Source organism: Ovis aries, chromosome 14, assembly GCF_016772045.2.
Source record: "Ovis aries strain OAR_USU_Benz2616 breed Rambouillet chromosome 14, ARS-UI_Ramb_v3.0, whole genome shotgun sequence".
Classification (NCBI taxonomy): Eukaryota; Metazoa; Chordata; class Mammalia; order Artiodactyla; family Bovidae; genus Ovis; species Ovis aries.
In genome coordinates, this window is record NC_056067.1 from 1,836,046 (window position 1) to 1,861,515 (window position 25,470).

At 46.0% G+C, this 25,470-nt stretch overlaps 1 protein-coding gene across 4 annotated transcripts in view; it reads left to right on the plus strand.

The window, feature by feature from the left end:
- Positions 1 to 16,478: 16,478 nt before the first annotated feature.
- Positions 16,479 to 25,470, plus strand: part of ZNRF1 (zinc and ring finger 1) — an 88,919-nt gene continuing 79,927 nt past the window's right edge. For all 4 annotated transcript variants that reach the window (XM_027977624.2, XM_027977623.2, XM_027977626.2 and 1 more), the window contains exon 1: positions 16,479 to 17,432. In XM_027977624.2, coding sequence (XP_027833425.1) covers positions 17,009 to 17,432 — 424 coding nt within the window. In that variant the 5' untranslated portion in view covers positions 16,479 to 17,008. The remainder of the gene's footprint in view (positions 17,433 to 25,470) is intronic.

Consider the following 25,470-nt stretch of genomic DNA (forward strand, 5'->3'; position numbering starts at 1 on the left):
GCACGCGGGGGAGGGAGAGAGAGAGAGAGCGAGAGAGGGAGAGAGAGAGAGAGCGCGCGCATGCACGCGGGAGAGAAAGAGAGAGAGAAAAAAACGCAGGAGAGAAAGAGAGGGAGAAAGCACTTCGTCTCCTCCTTTCATATGTTTTTCCTCCCCCTAGGCCTGCCCTATGCAAATTGGGCTTAGCAGGAGTGCTGTTTATTTTACCTGAAGTCTTCACTCTGGTCCTCGGACCTTCATTTGACCTTCCTTGTCTTTTAGCCACCACCATTTTGGACTCCTTTTCCCTATTCTACCTACCTAACTTCACTTTACTTTTCACTTTCATGCATTGGAGATGAAATAGCAACCCACTCCAGTGTTCTTGCCTGGAGAATCCCAGGGACAGGGGAGCCTGGTAGGCTGCCATCTATGGGGTCGCACAGAGTTGGACACGACTGAAACGACTTAGCAGCAACAGCAGCAACACTACCTTACAGTTTGTTCCCAATTTTCCATCAGAAAAGCTAAAGACTGCTTTGGAGAGAAGGGTATCAGCTCAAAGAGCCAGGAAGGAGGAAAACTATAAGCCAGAGTCAGGAGCAGGAGATTGAAAGATAACCCAGGAATGGGTTCCCATTCTCCAGGGAATCTTCCCAACCAGGGATCAAACCTGTATCTCCTGCTTGGCAGGCGGGTTCTTTACCACTGAGCCGCCATCTGAGAAGCCCTAGGATGTAGCTGTTCAGTCAGTCATGTCGCACTCTTTGTGACCCCACGGACTGCAGCATGCCAGGCCTCCCTGTCTTTCACCATCTCCTGGAAGCTGCTCAAACTAATGTCCATTGAGTCAGTGATGCCATCCAGCTGAAACCATTTACCAGGGTTTGGGAATCAAACCCACATGGCCAGGGCTTGGGACTCAAACCCACGTGGCCAGGGCTCAAAGCCAGCCGAAACCCAGTTTGGGACTTAAACCCACATGGCTGGGACTCAAATCCAGCCAAAACCGAAAGTACCTGGTTTTAGGACTTAATGAAACTCAGGTTCTTGATGTCTCATCACAGAAAGAATTCAGTGGAAGATTTACAAAGTAATAGGTAAGAAGTGGATTTATTCAGATACAGAGAGAAGCGCACTCCACAGGGTGTGGGCCATCACAGACAGAGGGTGAGTGCCATGAAACGTGACATGGTTAGTTTTTATAGGCTGGGTAATTTCATATGCTAATGAGTGGGAGGATTATTTCAACTATTTTGGGGAAGGGGTGGGGATTTCCAGGATTGGGCCACAGCCCACTCTGGTCTTTTAACAGTGGCAGGAACTGTCCTGGCACCTCTGGGTGTGTCATTTCACTTGCTGATTCAGGATTAAGGTCTAGTCTTGTTTGTCATCTTGGTCCCATTTGATTCTAATCGGCTTATGCTGTGTCCTTGGGCTATGTCATTCTTTCAAAAGTTGTGCCCTGCCCCTTTCCCTCCGGTTACATTCACCCCTCAGAGATTTTACACCCGTAATCTTACGGGAAAAAGAAGGGCAAAGGTCCATCTTCTGTAATTGCCCGGAGGCTGAGTAGGGGCTTCGACCCTGCCTATCAGGGAGTGTAATTCTCCGGATACCTGATCTAGGGGCCCCAGGGCCAGGGCAGCTCCTTGTTTTAGTCCACGCGGGCTGAAATCCCTACATAGCCAGCATCTGGATGTAGAACTGTTGTAACTGGTTCCTTAGTCTTCCTGTGTATCTTTTTGATGATGAACCATTTTTGTATCAGCACCAGAGTAAAGAAATATCTATAAATGACAAAAAACTCAAAAGACATGGTCAAACATCTGATTACAGTGTACAATAAACTTTGGTTACAATAACCAGAATTAGCAATGATCACATTTAACATAACATACCAAATAACCCTAGTTAAATACTTCTCTTTGAGATACCTCAGGAGCCCAAAGTTAGTCACTGGACGACAATACTTATCCCCTAACCTAAAGATTTTTTCCCTAAAGATCTCAAAAGCAAATATAAATCACTTACAGGCTAAGAAACTCATCTCAATTTGTGTGTCAAAAGTAGCATTTCACTTCAGAGAAACAAACCAAATTCAGTCTTGTCTTAGCCTATTCCTAACAAAATCCATTTACCCAATTAAATTTAATCCAATCTTAGAAAATCATGATCACGTGTAACTCTTTGCCTATATTAATCACACTGAAATGCTTAAACCATTTTCAATACCAGATATCAGTTTTGTCTTGAACATTTTTCAGATAACATGAGCCTGAAACTCATTCTGGCCAGATTATTTTGTATTTTTGAGTATTTATATGAGTATTTAATTTTCTTAAAGTCAATTAAATAGAGTTCCTTACGAATTTTTGGAAATATCACACATCTATAACACATACAGGCACATACGAACACGCAGAGACCTCATAGTACCTGTTCCAGAATTTCAGCTGAGATCTTGAGAACCCAAACAATTTTTCCAGAATAACTCCTAAATCCAGGAGAGGTTCAGTATCATTTTGTATATATTGATGTAATTTTAAAGATGGGATTATCTTCTTAATCAAGTTCTTTGTTACTTCTTTTCTGTCCACGTGGGAAAAGTCTCTACCCATCCAATGAATGTGTCTACCTTTAGCAATAAATATTTGTATCCTCTGGACTTGGGCCTCTGAGTAAAATCAGTTTTCCATGTTTTCTTGGTGTTGAATGGGTCTAAATAATGGAGGAAGGTATGGCATTGTTCTAGGATTATTTTGGAAACAAGTGTCACATGATTTGGTAATCTAGGCCGCCACCATTTTCATTCCTTTACCCACAAACTGGCTCAGAGGTTAAAGCGTCTGCCTCCAATGTGGGAGACCCGGGTTCGATCCCTGGGTCGGGAAGATCCCCTGGAGAAGGAAATGGCAACCTACTCCAGGATTCTGGCCTGGAGAATCCCATGGACGGAGAAGCCTAGTAGGTTACAGTCCACGGCGTCGCAAAGTGTCAGACACGACTGAGCGACTTCACCTTAATCTTTATAGTAAATTCTAAAGAGCTTTCCAAAGAGCTTTACATCCATAGCAGGTAGTTTCATATAAAGCCTTGATTACTTTCCGTTGCTGAGCTTGTGAAATCATCATCTTTTGATCTAACATATACCATCCCTCTAGACTTCTTAACCCCCTATTTTTAGCCCAGTTTTCTTCCTTGGTGCTCAGACAGTTAAGTGTCTACCTGCAATGCAGGAGACCCAGGTTCTATCCCTGGGTTGGGAAGATCCCCTGGAGAAGGAAATGGCAACCCATTCTAGTACTCTTGCCTGGATGGAGGAGCCTGGTGGGCTACAGTCCATGGGGTCGAAAAGGGTCAGACAGGACCGAGCAACTTCACTTTCACTTTTCTCCCTTGGTTTAGCAAGGCTGTGGCATTTCCTCTATCAAGCCCAGGACTTTTAAAACTGCCTGTGTTTTTAATCTGTTGGTATATAAGCTGCTTTGTTTGCTTCTTGGTCAGCTCGGTGATTTCCTTTTCCAATTTCAGAGCTGGGAATCTGAGACTGATGTCCTCTCCAGTGAACAGACATTTCTTGAGGCTCCTGTGTGGTAACCACTGGCTGGACGTCTTTGGCCAGATCTGGAACCTCGATATTTTGCATTCCAGGGCCTATTAAGGCTTCTATCTCAACTTCAGATTCAATCTGTCCCTTTCTGTTTTTTGTTAAAATCATTTGGCAATGAGGGTGGTCCCTCTGCCCCTCCAGAAACAGAGTGGCCCCTAACTTAGTTAATAAATCTCTTCCCATTAAAGGGATGGGACAGTCAGACACAAACAGAAACAAAGGTAAGAACAACTGACCATTAGCATTTCCCAGAATGAGTTCCAGGAAACTGTGCCCCTGTTTCTTCCCTAACAATTACGTATTTCTTACGATTGCTAAGGTTTCCAATCCTGTAGGTTAAGACTGAGAAGGCTGCACAAGTGTCTACAAGAAATTCTACCAAGCGGCCAGCCACATCAGTGATGCTGGACACTGGCTATGTCGACAGCGTCTCTAGGCAGAGCCACTTCTGGCCTTGGGCCCCATTGGGTCTTCTGCTTGCAAAACCATCAATGGCTGAGGGGCCCTGTCACTCTCTGGCATCTGTGAAATTCCCTCTGCCAACGCTCTGGCTGTTTACAAAGGACATCTTGACCACAGGCCTTCCTCCAGTGCCTTTTGTCCACACAGGGTGTGTTCAGCCTTTTTGGCCATATCGCTATTGTTGAAAACTAAATAAGCCAATTGGAGCGAATCGTTCACTGGAGTCTGAGGGCCAACAGTTGCTCTCTGCATTTTGTGCCTATGTCTGGGGCAGACTGGACTATGAAATGTGTAGCCAAGAGGGCCTGTCCCTCAGAGGAGGAGGAATCTACATTTGTATACTTCTTAAAAGCCTCCACTAATCTCCTTTGGAAGACTGCAGGATTTCATCCTGTCCCTGTTGGAGCTCTTTCACCTTTTCATAATTAACAGGTTTTACTGTAACTTCCTTCATACCCTCTATTAAACAGATAATCATATGACCCTGTCTATTTCTATCAATAGAGTTCAGCTGGTGATTCCATTGCGGGTTTGCCTCAGGGACAGCGTCATTCCCCCCGAGGTGCACTGCATGCCAGTATTACACACTGCTTTTCCTTGATGCAGCAGCGGGATAGTAAAATCTGTAAGTCCTCCCAGATGAGATCAAAAGATCTCACTAGTCAGGTAAAGTGTTTTGTAAAACCTTCAGGATTCTCAGGAAAAACTTCTGGACTTGTTTTCTGCCAAACTTAGATCAGACTGTGAGAAAGGTACAGAGACTCTTATTGTTCCTCAGTTTCCATCAGGAACTTCTCTCAGAGGCAAAACTGTAGGGGCAGTTGGTTGGTAACCTGTACCATTGGCTGTGCTAGCTGAGCTAAGGATGGGCCCCTTGGGTGACTCAAGGTACAAAGAAGGGGTTCCTGAATATGAGTGAGGCCTCTTTTCATCCCTAGATGTGTCTTCCCCTGAGTCAATGGTTCCTCCCAGTAGGCCAGGAGGAGCTCTGGCTCCTCCTTGCAGAAGATGTAACCTTTGGATGGCCCCATAAGGTAGATCAGTGAAAATGTCTTTTGTGTCCTTATTGGAATTATCCCTCTGAGCTACTCACACCTTAGGTCCTTTGTGGGGTCTCATTGTCTAAATACAAGACCATGAAGATTTGAACATATGGAAGCTCACTCCACTTAAATTTCCTTCTACAATATAAATCTAGCTGCAATATAGTATCATAACACTGGGACTCACTTAGTGGCCAATTTTCTTGGCTTCCTAGCTCATATTGCGGCCAATCATGATTACAAAGCCTAATATGTTTCTTTGGTTTTAATCCCAGTGTCCAAATATTTCCCAATCCTGGAGGATAAGACCCAGGGGGAGTATTGGTTGGGACTGATGCCTCGGGACCCATTTCAGACCCATTTCAGAGATGATGTCTCTAGCTCCTGTTCTATTCAAAATTTTACCCTTAACTCAGAATCCACCACACAATTTGGTCAAGATTTGCACTTAGGATTTTAGATGCTATTCCTTCCAAGGGAGTCTCCCAACCGGTTGTTAATGCCCAAAAGTTGTCACAAAGAAATGGCACAAAGACTTCCCCAAAGGTGTTGACGATGAGCTGGAGGTTGTTGATAAGTTGGGAATAAAGGGTCAACACTTGTAAGGGTTAGAGGGAGGGAATAAAAGCAATCTTCTGGGGTTAACAGAAGAAACAGAACAGAAATCAGCAAGAAGAAAAAAATGTAGGAGAAAAACCTCAAAGAAAGCAAGTCTGTCTTGGACCTGCTGTTGGACATGTATAAGCATACAGGATTGACCTGCCAGTCACAAATAAGCAGACAGCATAGCATGTTCCTCAGTATACCTGGCTCAGTATCCCAGGGACCTCTTTGGACCAAGACCTGACTCTAAATCTTTTCTTACCTTATCACTGGCCCATCTGGGTCACCAGCTGAAACCCTTTACCTCAGATTGGTACTCAATCCACACGGCTGGGACTTGAACCCAGCCCAAACCCAGTTTGAGACTTAAACCCATGTGGCTGGGACTCAAACACAACCAAAACCCACAGTACCTGGTCCTGGTTTCAGGACCTAATGAAGCTCAAGCTCTTGATGTCTCATCACGGAAAGAATTCAGTGAATGACAAAGTGAGAGGTGGATTTATTCAGATACAGAGAGAAGCATACTCCACAGACAGACTGAGGGCCATCACAGAGGGTGAGTGTGGCCACGAAATTTGGTGTGGTTAGCTTTTATAGGCTGGGTAATTCCATATGCTAAAGAGTGAGAGGCTTATTCCAACTGTTTTGGGGAAGGGGTGGAGACTTCCAAAGAAAGGCAATACCAAAGGATGTTCAAACTACCAGCAGATGACACCACCCTTATGGCAGAAAGTGAAAAAGAACTAAAGAGCTTCTTGATGAAAGTGAAAGAGGAGACTGAAAAAGTTCGCTTAAAACTCAACATTCAGAAAATGAAGATCATGGCATCTGGTCCCAGCACTTCATGGCAAATAGATGGGGAAACAGTGGAAACACTGTCAGACTTTATTTTGGGGGGCTCCAAAATCACTGCAGATGGTGACTACAGCCATGAAATTAAAAGATGCTTGCTCCTTGGAAGAAAAGCTATGACCTACCTAGACAGCATATTAAAAAGCAGAGACATTACTTTGACAACAAAAGTCCATCTAGTCAAAGCTATGGTTTTTCTAGTAGTCATGTATGGATGTGAGAGTTGGAGTATAAAGAAAGCTGAGTGCTGAAGAATTGATGCTTTTGAACTGTGATGTTGGAGAAGACTCTTGAGAGTCCCTTGGACTGCAAGGAGATCCAACCAGTCTATCCTCAGTTCAGTTCAGTCCAGTCGCTCAGTCGTGTCAGACTCTTTGCGACCCCATGAATCGCAGCACGCCAGGCCTCCCTGTCCATCACCATCTCCCAGAGTTCACTCAGACTCATGTCCATCGAGTCAGTGATGCCATCCAGCCATCTCATCCTCGGTCGTCCCCTTCTCCTCCTACCCCCAATCCCTCCCAGCATCAGAGTCTTCTCCAATGAGACAACTCTTCGCATGAGGTGGCCAAAGTACTGGAGTTTCAGCTTTAGCATCATTCCTTCCAAAGAAATCCCAGGGCTGATCTCCTTCACAATGGACTGGTTGGATCTCCTTGCAGTCCAAGGGACTCTCAAGAGTCTTCTCCAACACCACAATTCAAAAGCATCAATTCTTCAGCACTCAGCTTTCTTCACAGTCCAACTCTCACATCCATACATCACCACAGGAAAAACCATAGCCTTGACTAGACAGACCTTAGTCGGCAAAGTAATGTCTCTGCTTTTCAATATACTATCTAGGTTGCTCATAACTTTTCTTCCAAGGAATAGTGTCTTTTAATTTCATGGCTGCAGTCACCATCTGCAGTGATTTTGGAGCCCAAAAAATAAAGTCTGACACTGTTTCCACTGTTTCCCCATCTATTTCCCATGAAGTGATGGGACCAGATGCCATGATCTTCGTTTTCTGAATGTTGAGCTTTAAACCAACATTTTCTGCTCTCCTCTTTCACTTTCATCAAGAGGCTTTTTAGCTCCTCTTCACTTTCTGCCAGAAGGGTGGTGTCATCTGCATATCTGAGGTTATTGATATTTCTCCCAGCAATCTTGATTCCAGCTTGTGTTTCTTCCAGTCCAGCGTTCCTCATGATGTACTCTGCATAGAAGTTAAATAAGCAGGGTGACAATATACAGCCTTGACGTACTCCTTTTCCTATTTGGAACCAGTCTGTTGTTCCATATCCAGTTCTAACTATTGCTTCCTGACCTGCATACAGATTTCTCAAGAGGAAGGTCAGGTGGTCTGGTATTCCCATCTCTTTAAGAATTTTCCATAGTTTATTGTGATCCACACAGTCAAAGGCTTTGGCATAGTCAATAAAGCAGAAATAGATGATTTTCTGGAACTCTCTTGCTTTTTCCATGATCCAGTCGATGTTGGCAATTTGATCTCTGGTTCCTCTGCCTTTTCTAAAACCAGCTTGAACATCAGGAAGTTCACAGTTCACGTATTGCTGAAGCCTGGCTTGGAGAATTTTGAGCATTACTTTACTAGCATGTGAGATGAGTGCAATTGTACGGTAGTTTGAGCATTCTTTGGCATTGCCTTTCTTTGGGATTGGAATGAAAACTGACCTTTTCCAGTCCTGTGGCCACTGCTGAGTTTTCCAAATTTGCTGACATATTGAGTGCAGCACTTTCACAGCATCATCTTTCAGGATTTGAAATAGCTCCACTGGAATTCCATCACCTCCACTAGCTTTGTTCATAGTGATGCTTTCTAAGGTCCACTTGACTTCACATTCCAAGACGTCTGGCTCTAGATTAGTGATCACATCATCATGATTATCTGGGTCGTGAAGATCTTTTTTGTACAGTTCTGTGTATTCTTGCCACCTCTTCTTAATATCTTCTGCTTCTGTTAGGTCCATACCATTTCTGTCCTTTATCGAGCCCATCTTTGCATGAAATGTTCCCTTGGTATCTCTAATTTTCTTGAAGAGATCTCTAGTCTTTCCCATTCTGTTGTTTTCCTCTATTTCTTTGCATTGATGGCTGAAGAAGGCTTTCTTATCTCTTCTTGCTATTCTTTGGAACTCTGCATTCAGATCCTTATATCTTTCCTTTTCTCCTTTGCTTTTCACCTCTCTTCTTTTCACAGCTATTTGTAAGGACTCCCCAGACAGCCATTTTGCTTTTTTGCATTTCTTTTCCATGGGGATGGTCTTGATCCCTGTCTCCAGTACAATGTCATGAACCTCATTCCATAGTTCATCAGGCACTCTATCTATCAGATCTAGGCCCTTAAATCTATTTCTCACTTCCACTGTATAATCATAAGGGATTTGATTTAGGTCATATCTGAATGGTCTAGCGGTTTTCCCTACTTTCTTCAATTTAAGTCTGAATTTGGTAATAAGGAGTTCATGATCTGAGCCACAGTCAGCTCCTGGTCTTGTTTTTGTTGACTGTATAGAGCTTCTCCATCTTTGGCTGCAAAGAATATAGTCAATCTGATTTCGGTGTTGACCATCTGGTGATGTCCACGTGTAGAGTCTTCTCCTGTGTTGTTGGAAGAGGGTGTTTGCTATGACCAGTGCATTTTCTTGGCAAAACTCTATTAGTCTTTGCCCTGCTTCATTTTCGAGGTCAAATTTGCCTGTTACTCCAGGTGTTTCTTGACTTCCTACTTTTGCATTCCAGTCCCCTATAATGAAAAGGACATCTTTTTTGGGTGTTACTTCTAAAAGGTCTTGTAGGTCTTCATAAAACCGTTCAACTTCAGTTTCTTCAGCGTCAATCCTAAAGCAAATCAATCCTGAATATTCATTGGAAGGACTGATGCTGAAGCTGAAACTCCAATACTTTTGCTACCTGATGAACTGACTCATTTGAAAAGACCCTGATGCTAGGAAAGATTGAAGGCGGGAGGAGAAGACAGAGGATGAGATGGTTGGGTAGCATCACCGACGCGATGGACATGAGTTTGAGTAGGCTCTGGGAGTTGGTGATGGACAGAGAAGCCTGGCACGGTCCATGGGGTTGCAAAGAGTTGGACATGACTGAGCAACTAAACTGACTGAAATGGAGATTTCCGGGACATGGGCCACCACCCACTCTTTGGTCTTTTAACTGCGCCATGGAACTGTCATGACCCCTCAGGCTGTGTCATTTCACTTGTTTATTGAGGATTAAAGTCTTGTCTGCCATCTTGGTCCCATTGGATTCTAATCAGTTTATGTTGTGTCTTTAGTCTATGTCATACTTTCAGAAGTTCTGCCCTGCCCCTTTCACTCCTGTTACACAACCATCTCACCCTTTGTTGTCTCCTGCCTTCAATCTTTCCCAGCATCAGTGTCTTTTCTAATTGGTCGGCTCTTCCCATCAGATGGCCAAAGAATTGTAGCTTCAGTTTCAGCATCAATACTTCCAATGAATATTCAGGGTTGATTTCCTTTAGGATTGACTGGTTTGATCTCCTTACTGTCCAAGGGACTCTCAAGAGTCTTCTCCAACACCACAGTTCGAAAGCATCAATTCTTCTGTGCTCAGCCTTTTTAGGATCCAGCTTTCACACTCATAACATGACTGCTGGAAAAACCAAAGCTTTGACTATACAGACCTTTTTGGCAGTTATGGCTCTAATTTTTAATATACTGTCTAGGTTTGTCATAGCTTTTCTTCCAAGGAGCATGTGTCTTTTAATTTCATGGCTGCAGTCACCATCTGCTGTGATTTTGAAGCCCAAGAAAATAAAATCTGTCACTGCTTCCATTTTTTCCACTTCTATTTGCCATGAATTGATGCTATGATCTTTGTTTTTTGAATGTTGAGTTTTAAGCTAGCGTTATCACTTTCCTCTTTCGCTTTCATCAAGAAGCTCTTTAGTTCCTCTTCACTTTCTGCCATAAGGGTGGTGTCATCTTACTGATATTTCTCCTAGCAATCTTGATTCCAGCTTGTGCTTCATCTAGCCGGGCATTTCACGTGATGTACTGGGCATATAAGTTAAGCCAGCAGGGTGACAATATGCAGCTTTGACGTATGTCTTTCCCGATTTGGAACTTGTCCATTGTTCCCTGTCTGGTTCTAACTGTTGTTTCTTGATCTGCAGACAGATTTCTCAGTAGGCTGGTAAGGTGGTCTGGTATTCCAGCCTCTTTTAGAATTTTCAACAGTTTGTTGTGATCTACAGAGTCAAAAGCTTTAGCATAGTCAATGAAGCAGAAGTAGATGTCCACTAAACGAGTGATTAGCAAATAGTCTGGTGTAGCTATAACTTAGGGAAGATGGCAGGATGTAACAAAACGTACAGGTAGAAAAGCTGAAAAGGGCTCGTTAGGAAGGGCCCTGCTTAGACTTTGAAGTTTTATTTTGGATAGAAAAAGTGATTCCGAAGCTCTCTGTCTGTTGACATGTAGCTTGGTAATTCCTTTCCCACTAAAACCAGTAGGACTGCCCCTGCCCAAGCATTTCTGAAACCCTCCCCAACTCCACCTCTTTAGTTTATTTTTGTCTAGTTCTCAACATCTGCTTGTCATAGGTATTAAGTACAGAGAGTACTTTGGGTTTCAAGTCCTCGGTGCTCTCTGTTTTCCCAATGTTTTCTTTCCTGAACGTGAAAAAGGCCAGGGAGAATTTTTAGAGAGGGACCATGAGCCCTTTTCTAGCTACCTCCCCAAGCCTTCTTTCCACCTCGCACCCACGGTATCACCAGGAAAGAGTAGGGACTCTGGAGAGAAGTCCAGAACTCTCTGCTTGCTTCTTCACTACTGTGGTCCCTGAGATCTGCACTTGAAGGTCCAGTCTGTGTTAGAGACCGAACAGCATTGGGGGTCCCTTGTCAGGCAGATTCCAACTTGCTGACCAGGCTTCAGGGCTCTTATCACCAAACAATGTCTTTTCAGAAAGTCACTTGCTAGCCACGCCACAGGAAGGCAGGGTATGATGTAGCCAACCCTGAAATCCAGGACTCTGGCTGGGTCTTATCAGCAACTTCCTTGCAAGTTTGAGCACAATCCTTTATCTTTCCGGTCCCGTGCTTCCTCTTCTGCAGAATGTGGAGTTAGCTGACCCCTTAGTCTCTCTATATCTGGGAGGCTTGGGACCCTGCCCTGCAGTCTACCAGTAATTTTCCTCTCTTCATCAATCAACAAATATTTGTGGATGTGCCCACATGCTCTGGCTCCTTGCTACATACATTTGGTTGATCATTAGCCTGGTTTTCTCTCTTTATGTTTTCTCTTTTCAAGTAAAACGATTCAAAAACTAAAGAACTATGCTGCTGCTGCTGCTGTTATTAAGTTGCTTCAGTTGTGTCCGACTCTGTGTGACCCCATAGACGGCAGCCCACCAGGCTCCCCCTTCCCTGGGATTTTCCAGGCAAGAGTACTGGAGTGGGTTGCCATTGCCTTCTCCAAAGAGCTATGAGAGGGGACTTAACTGGCAGTCCAGTGGTTAGGTCTCCAGGCTTCCACTGCAACGGATGTGGGTTTCATCCCTGGTTGGGGAACTAAGATCCTGCATGCTGCGGGGTGTGGCCAAAAAAAGCCCCAACAAAATGAAACAAACAATGCCAATAACAAACAAACAAACAAAACCAAGAGCTATGAGAGGGCTGAGAGGACATTTCTTACTTGGAAATATTTGTCAGGTCCTAGAAGCTGCAGTCCATGGGGTCGCGAAGAGTTGGACACTACTGAGCGACTTCACTTTCACATTTCACTTTCATGCATTGGAGAAGGAAAAGGCAACCCACTCCAGTGTTCTTATCTGGAGAATCCCAGGGCTGGCAGAACCTGGTGGGCTGCCGTCTATGGGGTCGCACAGAGTCGGACACGACTGAAGCAACTCAGCAGCAGTAGCAGCAGCAGCAGAAGCCATGGGAGGTCATTCCCAGCCTGGCTACTTCCCAGGAATAGGCCTTAACAAGCCTTTTCCTTCATTTTCTGAACCCTTCAGGTCCCAGACTTACATTCTTCCAGGTGATGTTCCAAACTGGGGTTTTGTATCACTGTCACACACTCACACTGCAAAAGCAAATGGCTTTGGCAATGCTGATTTGTAAAAAAAAAAAAAAATTGAGATATAGTTGATTTACAATATTATAAAAGTTTTAGGTGTACAGCATAGTGATTCACAATGTTTAAAGATTATACTCCATTTATAGTTATTATAAAATATTGATTACAGGCAATGCTGATTTTGTCAGCTCTTTCTCCTGACTATTCCGGTAGGTGGGTCAGTGATTTATTAATCCTGGTTCACAGCTGGCAGAGAACCAGGAAACAGTTCTTCCAGGGTCAGTGAGAGCGTGAAGATAAAAAATAAAATAGAGGCTTCTCATCTAGCTGGAGCCATTTTTGCATATGATATCCTTGCATCATGTGCGTCCAGAGTGACTTACCACCTCTCCCCAGATTTGGTAACTTTAAACCAAGAACCCACAGGAGAGACTGGAGCAAAACACATCCGGGATTCTCGATGCAACAGAAGACAAACTGAAGCTAATCTGAGGCTGCAGGTTTCAGTGGATGCCTGTTGCTACGGCATGAGTCACTCTCTCTAAGATGTAAAGGACAGAATCAAGCTGCTGAATGAAGAACTTTCCTTGCTCTATATCTTAATATTTTTATTTCAGGGGGAGATTTGTCATCTGAATAACTGCGCAAGGAGATAACAAGGACATTGCCTGAGAAAGACTGTCATTCACGGTCCCACAGGCCACTTAAGCTCAGTGTCATCACACGGCAGAAAGCAGGGGCTTCACCTTTGCAGATTAAACTCGCGGCCATTCAGTGGTGCCAGATGTGGGAGAGAAAGGACAACCAGCAGACTGGAATATATTCCTCAAGGGCAAATTATTAATATACAAAAAGAAATACAGTTATTAGGCAGATCTAATCTTTTTCACCCCATTGGGAAGCATAGAGAAAAAATGAAATTGTCATCCAAAGAGGCCTTAATGAGCATGTTCACTGTAAAGCGTAGAAGTCCAGTTGTGCTTCTTCCTATGGTTTACACTTTCCATATGCTCGCCTCTCTCTTTATCTAGGCTCTCTGTTCAAACACTAAAATACAAAAAAGTACATCATGAAACGAAACTTTTCCCATCCACCATCCCAGCTCTCTAGTTCCTACTTCCCACCCCCCGAGGATTACATTATGTTGTTTCATGTTCCCATCCAGTCTTCCATTCATATCTTCATTCTTGTCTGTATATATATCCCATGGACAAAGGAGCCTGGCGGGCTACAGTCCATGGGGTCGCAAAGAGTCAGACATGACTTAAGGACTAAAGAGCAGCAGGAGCATCTTCAGGGCTCATTAATCATTTGGCCTTATTAATCATTACTATTTTTAAGGATAATGATGTTGATAAAACTTTCCAGAGCCCCCCATCCCCTCAGGATACAGTTCACGGCTACCCTGGGCCCTTTTGTCAGCTCTGAGGACCAGCTTCATCTCTGGTTCCCACTCCTCTTCGCAGCTCTACTGCGTCTTCCAGCTCCTTTGAACATGCTGTTCCTTTTGTCTGGAACATTCTTCTCTTCCTGAAACACAGCTAATTCCCCACCCCTACCCTGCTTTCCCTGGCTAATCTCCAACTCATCTTTTAGGTCTTGGCTTGGAATCACTATGTCTGTGCCTGTCTCCTTCCATCAGCACACGGTCTTGAATTACTCATTCATTCATTTCATAAACATACACTGAGTGTTGCTTACTTGCCAGGCACTGCTTTAGGCTGATCTACCACACTGGAGTGTCACTGCCTGCGTTGATACCTCATATATATGTGTGTGTGTTATTGCACTGTAATTCACATATCATCAAATTTACCCTCTCAGTGCTTTTTTTTTGGTATATGCACAAGGTTGTACAACCATCACCATGATCTAATTCCAGAACATTTTCATCACTCCAAAAATAAACCCAGTAGCAGGCATTCTCCATTCTCCCCTCCCTTCCTTCCCCCAACCCCCACCTTTCTTTCTGTCAATAAATTTGCCTATTCTGGACATTTCATACTTCTTTTACTTAGTGTTTTCAAGATTTATTCATGTAGTAGCATGTATCAGCACTTCTTTTTTTTTTTTTTCCTAAGCTGGACTCCTTCTTTTTTTTTTTAGCATTTCGTTCTTTTAATGACTGTCCATTGTATGAATATATCACATTTGCTTTACCCATCCACCAGTTGATGAACATTTAGGTTAGTGTTTCTTCTGAAGCCCTGTGAGAACAAGACTCCATTTGTTTTGCTCACTGTCATATCCCAGAACCTAGTGCAATACCTGGCACTTATTAGAAATTCATATTTTGGGAATTACCTGGCTGTCCAGTGGTTAGGACTCTGCTTTCACCATTGGGGGCCCAGGTTGGATTCCTGGTTAAGGAACTAAGGTTCCACAAGCCTCCCAGTAAAGAAAAAAAAAAAAAAAAAAAAGGTTTATATTTTGTTCAACTTTTAAAAAAAAGTGTTGAATGAATAGGTAAATCAAAAGCTAGTTAGATGGTTATAATTCTTATGGATTATATATTTATCTCCTCAGTAGAGATCTGGGGAGGGTATCCTCTTTTCTGCACAGTACTGAACTACCTGTCTTCTTTCTTCAGGGAGGAAACTGGGTTAAATTTAACCTTTCTTGTTTTTCTTCAAATCACTCATTTGGATCTTAGCTGTATACAAATTCCCCATTTGGAAACTTACAGATAATGTTTTGGGTATTAAAACATTGTTTTTTCCTTCATCATTTCTCATACAGAAATCTCAACTTCCTTCTGCAGGGCTTTTTGCTGCTTGCAAAGGCCGCCTATTCCTTCCAAGCTGGTCACACTGAGACAATCAATACCTATGACAGATCAACCTTTCTTTTTTCAGTTTTAATATTTCTTTGCACCCTGTTTTGGCTCCTTGATTTGGAAGTATCTGACATTTAGAACAAGGAAGTCAGTTAGACCAGGGACTGAGTGACAGACAGTCCTAGGCAGCACTCAGCACTTAAAAAAATAGCTGTTGAACAAATGAATGAACGAAAGAATGGAATGAGTGAGTGAATGTGAATATGTGAGGGAGACATTGCAAAACGCAGACTCGGTGAGCAAATATTGGGTACCTGCTGTGTCCCAGGCCCTGCGATGCATACCTGGATAAACGGTAAACAAAACAGGAGTCCTTCCTTGAACCAGGGAGTTTCTAAAATCACTAGTTCTAGCTGCATTATTAGATTTCCACGTCTGTTATTTTTTTTTAATCGTACACCTGATGATTTTCAGAGTCGCATTTTATCTTAAGGATCTACCCATTTGCTTAAGTCCAAAATAGGAAGTTCTGATCTATTGGCAGCAAAATCTGAAATCACAAGCAACACCCCCCCTACACACCCCCCAGCCCTGTTTAATCCCGGAAAAACTATCGAGCCCCAAAACGCTAAACTTCCTGGTGTTGGGGATTCCAGGACATTGAACCTCAGATAGAACGGACAGCAAGTCCACCAGAGGGTGCTGCGGGGGCAAATTCGTGCCGGGAAGGGAGCTTGACCAGTGACCCTCGGGGCTAGGTAGGCGTCTGGAGTCCTTTTTCTTCTTCCCCGGGTTTCTTTCCCACCCTTTGGACCACCGCCGCCCCTCCGCCCACGGGGGGATTCCCCCTGAATGACCAGCTGCTCTTGGGGGCTTAAAGGTGCCGCGTCGCCTCTGGTCCTGAGCTCCAGCGGCTCGGACCACGCCTGCCCCGGGGCCATCGGACAGGGCAGGGCCGGGCCGGGCGGGGCGGGCGAGGCGTCCACGCCCCGAGTCCCCGCCCGGCGCCGCGCGGGCCGCGAAGGGGTTAACGCGGGGGGCGGGGGCGGGGGCGCCGCCGCGCCTGCGCGCTGCCGCCCTCCATTGTCTCCGCGGCGGCGAGGAGCGCCGGCGAGCGCAGCCCGGGAGCGAGCGGCGCGGCCGGCGGGGCCCGCGCGGCAGGGCCGAGAGCGCGACGCGAGCGCGGCTTCGCGAGCTCCGCGGGCCGCCGGCGCCGCAGCCCGCCCGGGCCTCGGGGGTCCGGGCCGCCGTCCCGGCCGCGGCGTCTTGAGGCGGCACGCGCCGGCGCCCCCGCCCTCCTCCTCCGGCGGCCGCTGCCGGGCGGGCGGCCTCCTCCCCGCGGCGCCCGGCCCTCGGGAGCCCGGGGGCGGCCTGGGGCGCGCCGAGCCCGCGCGCCTCGCCTCTCCGGACCTTGAGGGGAATCATGCGCCGGGCTCGGGACGCCTGCAGCCCGTAGTCTGGGTCCTGCTCGGGTCCTCTCTTTTTCCTTTTTCCCTTCCCCTCCGGTCTCCTTTTTGCTCCCCCGTATGCCCGCCCAGCCCTGCCCCCGCCGCTGAGGACAGGGGGAGGGTCTCGGCCTGCAGGCTCCCGCCCCGCCGGGGCCCGGGCGAGCATGGGCGGCAAGCAGAGCACAGCGGCCCGCTCGCGCGGCCCCTTCCCGGGGGTCTCCACCGACGACAGCGCCGTGCCCCCGCCGGGAGGGGCGCCCCACTTCGGGCACTACCGGGCGGGCGGCGGGGCCATGGGGCTCCGCAGCCGCTCGGTCAGCTCCGTGGCGGGCATGGGCATGGACCCCAGCACGGCCAGCGGGGTGCCCTTTGGCCTCTACACCCCCGCCTCCCGAGGGACCGGCGACGCCGAGAGGGCGCCCGGCAGCGGAGGGTCGACGTCCGACTCCACCTATGCCCACGGCAATGGTTACCAGGAGACGGGTGGCGGTCACCATAGAGACGGGATGCTGTACCTGGGCTCCCGAGCCTCGCTAGCGGATGCTCTACCTCTGCACATCGCACCCCGGTGGTTCAGCTCGCACAGTGGTGAGTCCGCGGGCGCCAGAGGCCTCGGAGGGTGGGGTGCCAGGGAGGGCGCGCCGAGGTGCCCCGCACCTTCGCACGCGTGCACGCAAAAGGTCTGGAGGTAAAAGTGCGGTACCTGGATCTGGCTGTCGTCCTCTTGGTTCCCGAAGCCAAGGGATGAATGGAATACCCACTCTCTAGAAATGAGGCTTTCTGAGAGGCCGAGGAGAGCCAGGTGTGTGAGGACTTCAGGCGTTGGTTCACTTGTGGATGCCTGTTGAAGTCTCATTCATTGGCCTCCCCGTCCTCAGAGAAGTCTGGCTGGTCGCAAGTCGGCCTCCGTGCTTCCTTTCTGTTACTGCTGCATTGTGCTGGGTGCACCGGTAACACAGAAGGGATCCAATTGGACCGAGCATCTCAGACAAAGGATGTGAAGAGAAGATTGGGGCCAAGTGGGGTTTGGATGAGGGCACTTGCTCTTGCTGGAGAAGTGGGTGCCCAGTTTTGCGGCTGTGCTGGAAATCTGAATTGTTTAAAATGGAGCGGCCGACAGGCTGCTGCCATAGACAGGTGTGGCCTGCTGGTCGGAGGGCGCAGCCAGGGAGCCTCCCTGGGAGGCTTTGCGTGACTGGGGCCCTGGTTACCCGTGCTGCATGCAGTAGCAGCCTTGGCTCAGTGTCTCTTGGATCCCTCCATCTTTCTTCTTCTCCTCCATGCTGAAGTGCTTGGGTATTCTGCATCTTCTTGTGACCAAGACATGGCAGTTCTCTTGCACTGCTGTTGGCACATGTCGGGGGGAAAGGAGGAGTCAAAGGACCTGGATGAATTCATTTTGTGAACTTCTGGTGACAGGTCAGCAAAAAGCTGGAGGAGGATTTCCTAGACTCTGGCAGGGCAGAAAAGACACTGGCAGGAGCTTCTGGAGGAAAACAGGTCTGTCTGCTTAGCTAACCTGAGAAACCAGGTTAGGCCTCCAGAAAATTGGTCAGAAGGGGTGTGGGGCTGCTATTTACTAATTGGCGAGTTGGAGTAAAGAAGTTAACATATTCAGACTCCTTTGGGCGACTTCAGAAAATTTAGATACTGTGTAGAAGAAAGATTGCTCTATGGAGGATTTATCTGTTGGATCACTGCTTGCTCTTGTGAAATAGGGGAGACACTTTGGATCTCTATTTCTGGAAATAATGTTAATTTTTTTTTCAGTTCTTTAAACCGATTGTGAAATGAGTTTTCGGGAGGAATAGTGACTAATTTAGGGTAATCCTTGAAAGTGGCTTTTAATTGCTAGGATGGAATTTTAATCCCTGAACAGACTTCTAGATATAATTTGGACACTGCCCTGAAGAGATGTAGGGTGTGATTACCTCTGGCACTTTCAGACATCATTTGATCAGCTTTAGACATCTTAAACTTAGTAATCTTCCTTATAAAATTTGGTCCAGAAAGGGTCAGGTGTATTTTTGAGGTGATTGTAGTTAAGTTTTTAAGAAAGCTGTCATTAGTGTCTGAGTTTAAACAGAAAAGCACTATAAGACAGTTCTCAAAAGTCACAGGTAGAATTTTGTGTGTTGCAGGAATGTAATCTTAGAGTAGGAGTTCCCTTTTTCCACTCAAATTTCTTTTCTTTTACCAGAAAGTTCTTTTTCCTTATTCCGCCACCAGGTTCCATGCCAGAGTTATGAGCTTGCATTTGGATTCTAAAATTCAGACTCTTCAGCTGTAAAACGTTAATTTTTTTTTTTTTCCTTTTTCCAGCTAGAGGTTAGGAAGACCTGCTGAACCAGGGACTACAGGGAAAGTTGAAGCATATTAATCCCTTGAGGGATTGACATTGAAGTGTGTGTTGGGGGGGGCTGCTGTTAATATTTCGGGTAATCTGGTCATCATAGGGCCATCCTGGCCTTTGCAGGCATTGAACATGCCGGGCTCTGCCCATTCAGCGCCCCCACAAATTTCAGAGCGCTCCTGGTTGGGGCTTGAGAACCACTGCCTTAGGGATTTGTTGTTTTATGCAAGTGAAATAATTAGTTTTTCCTGTGCAGCGCACTTGAGAGGAACTTTGATGCTTCTGTTCTTCTGCAGTGGTGGTTCTCCTCACCTTCTGAAATAGGCCACAAGCCCTTCCTTCCAGGACATCCCCTTCCTTTCTTGTTCACTGCTCGCTTGCTGTGAGACAAGAAACTTGTTTCCGTCGTGGGGCCTTTGGGTAAGGTCCCAGCAGTTCTCACTCTCGTGTCTGAGGAGCAGAGGAGTAAGGGTTTCAGGGCACGGTTGACTAGGTGTCTGAAGTTGTTGTGATGTTGTTTGTGTTTCCAAGGTGCTTTTGGATCTCTTCATGGGCACAAAAAACAGACGTCTGAGAAGCAAGTAGGGGAGTTCAGTGAGCACGAGGCTTCCTCAGAGGGATTGAGCTGACACGGTGTCAAGGGGCAGAATGCTAGGGTCCCAGGAGCTGGGACCGTGGACGAGACACCTCACCTCTTTTGAGTCTTGTCTTGGTTATTTTAAAAATACAGATAACAGCCTGTAAAGGCTGTTCCCCAAATCTTGTGACAATACATGGCAGTCACATTTGCCCTCGCCGGGGTCGTGACCCTAGCTTGCACCCTCTGCTCCCTTTGCCTGGAATGCTTTTCTGTCCATTCTGTACATGGATAACTTTTTATGATCCCTTGAGGCTTACCTTAAATTTCTCCTCAGGGACCACTCTTAAAAACTGCCTCCCTCCTGTGAGTCTCTTCCATCACTCACCTGTTGCCTTAATAGCACTTAACACGCTTTATTTATCCGTTTACTCTTTCTGTTTACGTCATCTGAAGTTTTACTCCATGAGCGCAGGACTGTGCCTCTTGACCACTGTTGTAACTCCTGCACTCTGTGTGCCAGGCACAAATATTTGTTGAGTGAGTGAATTTGAATGCTGTATATCCATCATGTCATTACTCATCACTGTAACAGTAGGAGGTAAAATGTTTTTATTCCCATTTTACAGGTGAGGAAACTGAGGCGTAGAGGGAGATTAAGGAACCCCCACAAGGCCGGACAGCTAATGGGGGGCAGAGCTGGGATTGCAGTGTAGGCCTGCCAGCGTCAGAATCCATTTGACCTCTTAGCCATTACCCTCTGCTTCCTCTCATCCTAAAACAGAGGAAGCTGGGGAGCCTTGTGGAAATCTCCCTGGCCTGCTTGTCAGAGGGCTGGGCTCCTTTCCTGCTTGGGCCGCTCCTTAACTGCCTGACTTGTGACCTTGTGCAGGTGAGTCCTTTCACCTCGAAGTTAACCGTTTCTCCACCTGTTAAAATGGAGATCATACCTTCTCTGCCCACCTTACCGGGTGACTGTTGTGGCCTCACGAGAGGCTGTTTACGAAAGCCAAGTAACTTGCAGTGGGAAGTTCTTATCTTACAGGGGTCACTTCCGTAGTTCTCTGCCTTCTTTCACCTCCTCAGAATCTGCTGGGCAGAGAGAGACTTAGAATCGTGGGGACTCTTTGTCCAGAATGAAAGCAAGTGCCCTCTGCTGAAATCTGACCTGTATTGAGGGGGCCATCTGTAGTTAACAAATGCCGTTTGAGAAGAGCCGCCTAATAGAATCCAAGTCCCTTCTTTTCCACATTAAAATGTGTTTTGCTATAAGGTTTTTCACTCCTCTTATGGTTGTCTGGGTGGTATTCTGGAGGTCTGGTCATCCTTTTATAGTCCTGTTTAATTCAGAATGCAGATTGCCAAATGTAGGGGGGAAATATAGAGACCCAGCATGTTGAAAGGAAGAGGTTGCCCGTTCCTGGGCCTGAGTATAAATGGCCGGTCATAGAGATTTCCCTCCGCCTTCTTAGTCATATATGTATACACGTATGTGTTCAGGAAACTAAACTGTTCTGTCTTGTCACCAGGCCATCGAAGGGGCCAGTAGAAGGTGACTTTTGCTAAGTCTTTGAACCTGCCAGCAGGATATCTCATGGGTTCTGTTGCTGGCATTCTGGGGTTCTCAAGTGATTTGATCTTCTCTATTCTTAAATAGAGAGAGTTGCCAATCCCATTGGAGTAGATCAGAAAGCCTCTTTGTGCCTCACTCTAGGTGTGCTGGATGTAATGGTCCTTGCCATGGATTCTGGAGAAGGAAAACCATTCTGTGGCCTCCAAGTAGCAGGATGAGTCCTTGCCCTGCAAAAGTTCTATTCTTAATGAAGACTAGTGTTTTTTTTTTTTTGGAAGACTTTTTACAAAGCAGAGTTTTTAGTTCTCTGTTACCATGAGGGATTGTTTGCTATAAAAGAAAAGTAGGGTTCCCTTGAGAAGATCATTTCTTGAAGGTCACAGTTACTTCTTCCTCATTGGGGTTTGAAAGGTGTTGCAAAAAAACAGTGGTTTCACTCTGTTATGGGATGTGTACATTTTGCCATTAAACAGAGACACACCAATGGCGACCCACTCCAGTACTCTTGCCTGGAAAATCCCACGGGTGGAGGAGCCTGGTAGGCTGCAGTCCATGGGGTCGCTAAGAGTCGGACACGACTGAGCGACTTCACTTTCACTCTTCACTTTCATGCTTTGGAGAAGGACATGGCAACCCACTCCAGTATTCTTGCCTGGAGAATCCCAGGGACCGAGGAGCCTGGTGGGCTGCCGTCTGTGGGGGCGCACAGAGGCAGACACGACTGAAGCGACTTAGCAGCAGCAGCAGCAGCACCCCAAATAGGTCACAAGGAATACTCTCTGAGCCAAAGCCACTCTTTACCAGAAATGCAACTCTAGTTGCTTTTGGGAAAAGGAACATGCTTTGTATTTTACAGATATGATATTCAACCCAAGTTTATTGGGCACTTATATTTTAGCAAACCCAATTTTAAAACTAAACTTCAATTTTGACAGCTTCAAAATTGGGGGAAATGTCATAGGGAAGTGGTGGTAACTTAAATGGGCTCTTGGTCTCGCTCTTACTAACCCTTAAGTAGGGGGTGTTTTTAATGACTGGGTCACTGAGGTTGTGGTACCAACATTTCGAAGTTAGTCCAAAACTTAAATCCTGTTACTAGTCTTGTGATGAATGCTTACAAATTTTCATCTGTCTCTTTTCCAGGCTTTGTCCTGGCCTGTCTCAATCAGATGGTTCCTAGTGATGATGGTGGGTGTAGGCTTGAGTATGAGACCTGGCAGTTTTCACCTCTGAACCTTTATTTCCTCACAAGGTCACATGTTTATCCTTGAAACCAACGGTTGGGTTCCTGATTTTGATAGGTTGAATGGATGAGGGGTGAGTTGTGGGTGTGAGGGAATAACCTGAAGAGCAACCCTCAAGTGTGAAGCAAATAAAGAACCAAGTTGAATCTTAAAGCAGCAGCTGGGGTACTTTATAGACTGGTGAGACTGTTTACCTTGAGATCTCCCTGGAGTTGCTGGAATTGAGAGTACAGCCTTGCTCTGCTGGGAGTAAAGAGGAAGGAGGAGTTGGCTGCGCCCTGTAAAGTTAGAGGAGGCATGGTAAGAATTTATAGTGCACTCCCAAATCTGTAGTGAGAAGGAGGCAGATGCGAACGCCGAGCTCTCCTGATTTCTGTGAATGGTTCACAGGGTGTGCAAACTTGACTCTGCCCAGTATTCTCCAGAGCCTCGTTAACAAATGCAGCTCCCAGAGTTCAGTAGAACCTGCATTTGTCACAAATGATTCTAAAAATGTAGTCAGAATACCTGCTATAAAGGAAAGGCTCCCCGACCATGGATCTAACTTTTCTCTCCCCAGAGAACTCCGAATGCTTTTCTTATGCATTCATCTCTTTCAGCATCTCTCAACTAGATTCCCGAGTGGGATCCACACAGGTCTTGCCTTCTGTTGCTCCCAGAGGGTGTAGCCATCCAGCAAGAGCATTGTTCAGTTTTTGCCCATTTTCTCTCACACGGAACCAAGCGTTTTTCTCCTGCAGGCAGGCCTGAGCCAGTCTGCCCTGGTCCCCCTTCGCTCCGAACAGAAGGTGGTTGGGACAGGGTCCCCTCCTCCATGCTCCTCCTCCCCTGGTTTTTTCTCCTGAGGCCTGTGTGCTGTTAGCTGCTTGTGCTGCAGGAGGGCTTCCTGAGTTACATCCTCTTTCTTCTGTCCCCAGCCGGGAAGCTAGACAAGCCAAGCTCTTAGGATAAATCCAGACTTTAACGTGGACAAAACACCTTTTTCATTTTAATTTTTAATTGACGAAGTATGGACCTGTATGTGTAGATCTGTTGAACTGAGACATTGACTTATTCAACTGAGACTGATTGCTTCCAGTGTCCCTAGGTGCTGGGCATGTATACTTAACGGTGAAGGTGAGTAGCATTACTTTGTTCTTTCTAAGAATTTTTGCTTCCTCACTCCTCTGAGAGAGTCTGAATACTGCAGCCCGCGGCAGATTTGGCCTCCTTCTTCGTTCCCCTGTTGAACACACAGGCAGGTTCGCGTGTTTGCCCATGAGGTGCTACAGGGATGGCCTCCTCCCTGCCCTTGGCTCAACTCTCCCTTCTTTCCTCAGCCCTCTGTCTGCGCTGGGGCAGGTCATCTGTTCTTTGGGTTTCCAGTCAAGCGCCTACTAAGAAGAAATTCCTCATATGTGCCAACATGAGCGGTCCTCTCCTCCATGGAAATTGCAAAAGAAAAACATTTTTTTGAAATTATCTTTGCCTTCAGTATCTTTGTCATCCCTAGAGCCTCTTTTCTTTCTGGTCACTGAACACTGTTTTCACCGCTCTTAACCCATGTCTGTGAAAGTTATCCTAAGCCAAAATGTACTTAAGGAAATGTAAGTAAGAGTTTCTCCTCCTTGGTCTTGTGTTTGTCTGTGAGCTCCACGACATTGACACTTTAGTGCTGTTTTAAGTAATTTTTGGAGGCAGTGCTGGTGACCAAAATGTTATTTCTCCCCCAGAAATTTTAAAATCTGTTTTATATTTGAGGGTTTTTTTTTTTTTTTTTTTTTTTCTAACCCAAAGTAAAGAATATAGGATGTTCCATGCTGAAAGACTTTGTATAGACTTTGGCTGTTGAGGTGATCCCTTAGTCTCTGAAGGATAATCTTTGGAGAAACCTCTCCTTGCATTTCCGTGTATTTGACCTCTTGGTCTTGGTGAATTACACTCAGTTTACCATGGCTCCAGCTTGCTTATTGATCATAGCTTCAGCCCTCTACAAAATGTAGTTAAATAAACCATGCTTCAAAAATAGTTATTCTGTAATTAGTCACCTCTGTATTGTACAATGTCTTTTAAGGTCGAAGTTGATTTTTAGCATGTGGAGAAACTTAAATCTGGAGTCGCCCACACCATCTGAGACAGAGGTAGGAGGAGAATGCAAAGCTGAGACCCCGAGACCTTAGCCAGCTTGGCCATTTTGCCCACATTTCTCCAGTGTTTGGAGAACACCCCTAATCCTCTACCCCTGCTGAGATGGTGCTTTCCCTTAGAGAAAGCTCTTAGGATTCTTTATCTTGATTCCCACCTTGGTACTCCAGGAGTCCCGCAAGGATTTGAGGGAGCCCTAGGGATTCCAGTCTAAACCGATGGAGCATTTGGTCCACCATGAATACAGATGAGTTTTCTGTAATATTGTTTTATTCTCTTTAGATCATACACACTGCTAATGCCCTCAAAGGTGCAGCACCAGCTAAGTCAGCTTTTCAAAGAAACTTTGTGACGACACTGCCCACTATTGTAATTAGCATCACGAAATGTAATGTTAGATTTCCTCATTCCTGGTCAGGAATGGCTGAAAGATTGATACCATTGCAGCCAGTTGCCCTGATGAACTCTGGTTAAATTCAAGGCCTGTGCTCAGGATTGGCTTGCAAGCTAGCTGCCTTCCATCTTAATATCTGAACAAGCCCAGTCATGTTGGCTGTGTTTAATCCATCTATTTCCTGCTGCTGCTGCTGCTGCTGCTGCTAAGTCACTTCAGCCGTGTCCAACTCTGTGCGACCCCATTTCCTACCTCCTCTCAAATGCAGAGGCCAAATGCAACGTAAAAGAATGGTGAATCTAAGTATCTCCAGTATTTTGAGGTATAGGAATCTCCTATGAAGTGGCAGACCTTTGAGAAA